At 39.1% G+C, this 4923-nt stretch overlaps 1 protein-coding gene across 1 annotated transcript in view; it reads right to left on the bottom strand.

The window, feature by feature from the left end:
* The window catches only part of WFS1 (wolframin ER transmembrane glycoprotein), a 35644-nt gene extending 30950 nt beyond the window's left edge, over positions 1-4694 (bottom strand). The window contains exons 1-2 of the mRNA XM_009273753.1: positions 4650-4694; positions 2870-3067 (exon numbers count right to left, since the gene is read on the bottom strand). Of these exons, the coding sequence (XP_009272028.1) occupies positions 2870-3062 (193 nt within the window). The 5' untranslated portion in view covers positions 3063-3067; positions 4650-4694. The remainder of the gene's footprint in view (positions 1-2869; positions 3068-4649) is intronic.
* Positions 4695-4923: the final 229 nt, after the last annotated feature.

A 4923-nucleotide genomic window follows, 5' to 3' on the forward strand; every position in this document is an offset into this window, starting at 1 on the left:
TCCCCCCGAAGCCTTCTCTTCTCCAGGCTGAACAGTCCCAGCTCTCTCAGCCTTTCCTCATAGGGAGAGATGCTCCAGCACCTTCATCATCTTAGTGGCCCTTTGTTAGACTCTCTCCAGCCTGTCCATGTCTCTTGTACTGGGGAGCCCAGAACTCGACACAGTACCCCAGGTGTGGCCTCACCAGTGCTGAGTAGGTCACCTCCCCCCACCTGCTGGCAATGCTTTGTCTAATGCAGCTGAAGATACCAGTAACCTTCTTTGTGGGAAGGGCACATGGGCATGTGGTAGATATCTTGAAAGGCAGTTTTACCTCAAGCCTAATATTTGAGATGGACATTGTACATCTCCCCTTCTCCAACAGAAATTATAGCTGGTTTATTAAAAATTAAGTTACTTCTATTACAAATTTAAGTTTGTAGAATTTTGTGCAAGATATTTAAGTAACCAATAAAGAGAAGTGTTCTACATGTTTAATATTTATTGAGATAGCTTTCTGTACAGCAATGTGCTGTTTTTTCTGTCCTCTTTTACATCATTCAGAGTTACAGTCATCATCATAGTGACACATAGTGAGTATTCAAAGTAACTGACTTCTTAATCTTCCAAGAAGTCGGAACAGCCCTTCCCAGAACATCTGTTCTAGCGCATATGTCCTTTCATACAACCAGACCACAACATGTCATGGCTAAGAGACCAGATCCTTCACTCTTCTTAGATCCATCAGCAACTTGAATGTTATTTATTGGTAAAGGCTCTAGTGATTCCAAGGAATACCTTCTCTATCAGTTTAAATATTTTGAAAATTGCTGAAGTGCCGATTTTCTGTTTGAGCCATCACTTTTTTCATATTTGTTTCCATATGCACATACGTGAAACTGAATTTGCACTTCTATTTGTACTTTTCTGAAGTCCTACTAAAATCCCCAGTTTTAAGTTCTGATGACCAGCGCCGCTGTGGGTGGAAGAAAAATTCTCTGCTTCCTTTCTTTTAAATGAGTTTTCAGTTCTAGAAACTGTTAGTATTATGACAAATGACATAATCCAAAATAACCGTAGAAGAAAATACCAGATGAAGAAACATGATCTTATCAAACACATTTGCTATCTAAATCCACTAAAATCTTGGTTGTTACAGACTCCAGCATGACACAATGGCAATAGTAGCTCATTCTGCAGCATTAAATACTTGCGTATATTAAGATGGGGATGGAAAGGGCAATGACAGTGGCACCAGGCACTGAGAAGATTTTCATGGGAAGAGATTTAAAGTAATCAGGAATGAATCACAACTGAAATGGAGAAATACATCAATGCTCGAAAGTCCTCTTTTATAGGGGCACAAACAAAAGTGTCTATAATACAAAACTGCATAGGGATTATTAGTAAATACACAGGCCTGTAAAGAGAACTCAGACAAAACTGAGTATGATTTTAAAAGTCCAATATTTATATGGAATAAGAAAATCTCCAAATGAGCTAGAGAAGAATACCTGACAGAATCTCTGTGTAAAACACCACTAGATTGATAGCTTGTATTAATTTTCAGACTCTCGCATGAACGTGGGCACCAACAACAGAAACCTGTTTTCCTCTTTCAAATCATATGACAAAGCCCAAGATAACTCCATACCATATTCCTAATATTGTTGCTATTCTTTCCCTGTTGAAGCTTACTAAGAAACTGGAGAATGAAGAAAGGAAGAAAACATACCTGTTAGCACTGATCCTAAATTAATAATCATGTAATTAACGTTAGAAGTGTCAATTCTCCACCATCTCTGAATTCTTTTACAGGTGGGCGAGATGACAAAGTTGGTAATGATACACTGAGGCATGTTAGAAATTCAGGTATCCATAAAAATTCTCCTCCATCTGGAACGTGCCTTTTAGTGACAAGGAACCCAGAAGGTTCCAACAGTCAATTCTGAATTAGGTGCAAACAGTAGATGTGCTAACACAGCCACAATATTGGCCTGAACTACGTGCAGAGCTCAGCTGCATCTGATACATGCCATGTAGATATTCACACATTTAATGATTTTAAACTCTTGGATAGCCTTATTACCTTCAATAGAGTGACTCATATTTATGAATGTAAGGGCATTCACATAAGCAGTTTCAGAATCAAAAGTCCAATTTTAAAGAAAGTTAAAGAGCAGTAATCCTGCTAGACCTCGAACATACGACTTTCTTGCACAAGTGTTAGATTACAAACTGAATTTAAAACTGGAATTCAGCAGCTGAATACAGGAGCCAGATATTTTTCTTTCTACCTTTTGCATGAGACACTTCTCTTACCCCATCAGTTTTCACAATCTTTGAAACTCAATGGGTTTGCACTGAGGGGGGTGGGGGTGGGGAAGTATCATTCTGCCTTTCAAAGTGTATCATGATTCTTAATCCAACTTCTTATCTGCCTGCTAATCTTAACTTAATTTCTGTCACTCTGGTTTCATATATCAGCTTATTATTCCCTCAGTCTACATTACAGTAGTATCTATTCATCTATATTAGAATTCATATTAAAGCTATAGTTAGCATGTGATCTAGCCAACTAAAAAAATTAAATCGAAACCTTAATATTATGCTAAATTACATTTAATTCTTCCTGCCAATTTTTCAAACAAACTTCCTTCCTGTTGCTCTGTACACATAACAAAAATTGGGTGGGAAAACTCAAAAATATGCACAAAGTAAGATGCAGAGGAAAAGTCTCTTCCACAACAATAGGTTAAAAGAAATTGGAGAAATTTATTTTCCTACTTTACAATGTCTCTTTAAACAGAGTTTAAAATACATACACACACAATAATCTCCGAATGTTTAACATAAGCCAATTTTGCATAAAAATTGCTTTCATACTTACCATTTTTTCCAGCTTTCTCCCTGCTATGGGAGTAGCCAGGAACTGAAGAAGAAAAAGTTGCAGTACCTCCTGAAGATGGTCCAGCTTTCTGATTGTTCTCACTATGGTCCACAGCAGCAGCATTGAGCTGGGACCTTCCAAGATGCAGCTGGGGGTGAGAGGGACTTGAGGAGGGATCAGGATCTGAATTCATTTTAGCTGCAAAAGAGGAGAGTAATGATTAATTATCAGATAGTAGGGTTACAACGTAAAACCAGAGTAAAAATTTAAAATCTGAATATATTTATATAATTTGTTGAACAAAAAGCCTAGAAAAGGGCAAGACGACTGATAGCAACTTCAAGATGTATTTATACATTCTTCAATAATTCCAAGCATGAGCACCTATTGTTGAATAAGACTGACCATATATAGCATTGTGCCAGAATAGTGACTGCCTTTTTTCTTAACTAAATAAGAATTGACTTTCAAGTGTAGATAAGTGCTGAAGTTAATGACTCAGTCCTGAAAATACTGCATATAAATAACTTCTTTGAATCCAGTGTTCTACTATCACAAGCAAAGACCAGCCCCTAACTTTTTATGGAACAGTATTGACATGTCTATAATGATAGAAAAATTCACTTCACATCAGGCGCCTGGTTCACAGCCACCACCTAATCGGGCGACAGAGAAAGACAAGAAAGATAAGGCAAAGGAGGAGAAGGTGTAGAACTCTGCCACTGGAAATGAGGAGAAGGACACCACTAAAAATGCTCTTTATAAACACTTCCAATTGAAATACACACGATCCAAAATAAGCTGACTCTATTTACTACTAAACTACTATCCAACTTTATAAAAAGTAGTATTTATACAAAAAACCACTAAGGCAGGGAGGGAAAGGCCTTACAACTCCTTACAAGAGAAGGCCTTTTAACTTCCACTGCAAGCCTCTCCTAAACGATGAGGGGATCTCTGTTCTATAGTAAAAAGTTCCTTAATTCAGTAAACATTTATGAAAGTGCTTACTGAAAGCTTAGCTTTTACAAGACAGGAAGTAGCAAGGTATGCATGTACTGCCCCACTGTAACACGTAGTAACTCTTGCTGCTTAAGAGCAACTTCCCTATAGTTAAGCAATTCACAAGGAACATTGTTAGGTGTCTGGCTACAAACTATATTTTTTAATTCTGTATGTTCAGAATACTGACCTAAAGACGTCCTTGTAAAGATGAAAGTAGTACAGCCAAAATCAAAGATACAATACCTAACTCAGCCAACAACTACTTCTACTTAGAGAACACTAAAACCACAACAGGATGCCAAAAGTACCAGCAATATTACCATCATTAAACATATTCTGTGCAATTTAGACAACTTGCTTGCTAAAATTAAGCTTCCCTAAGCCAGAAAATATTTTACTGATACAAGTAAATGCATTTCTGTATTAAGTTTCTACATCAAGTTATAAATAAACCGACACAGTTCAGTTCAACCTTTGTACAGTCCTACGAAAACACAAGAGATTAGAATACTTTCCCAGTAAACCAGCATGAGTATTTTTAACCATTATACAATCACAAAAGTTACTTTGCATCTGGTTTTAAACTTGACCTTAGCGCTTTGAAAGAGAGACGAGTAAGAGAAGACAGGCTGAGGCTCCAGCCTAGCCGGCAGCGGCGGAGGATGCCTTGCACAGCGAGGCTCCAGCTCTTTTGGGGCGGACCCCTTCCAGAAAGGGGAACTGGGCAACAAAGGCATCTCTCCAATACACGTGCGATGAACAGGAAAACACTTACCTCGGTGTTAGTTAGCCAGCAAAAAAATACGCCCATCCCAAAAGTCACTCTGCACTTGTCCTATAAAGGACACCACCAAGTTTCCCTACTGCAGGCTTAGGCGTGAGCAGAAGCGAGCCCTTAGATTTGATTTTAGCATTTTTTCTAAAAGCCTGGGAACAGGAGGCAGGGTAAGGCTTTCGGGGAGCCCGGGCTTGCCTAGAAGCCAGCCGGCGCTGCAGGAGGAGCCGGGGGCCACCCGCGGGCCCGCGCCGCCCCCGGGCCGCCGGCCCGC

Source organism: Aptenodytes forsteri, unplaced genomic scaffold, assembly GCF_000699145.1.
Source record: "Aptenodytes forsteri isolate BGI_AS27 unplaced genomic scaffold, ASM69914v1 Scaffold111, whole genome shotgun sequence".
NCBI lineage: Eukaryota > Metazoa > Chordata > Aves > Sphenisciformes > Spheniscidae > Aptenodytes > Aptenodytes forsteri.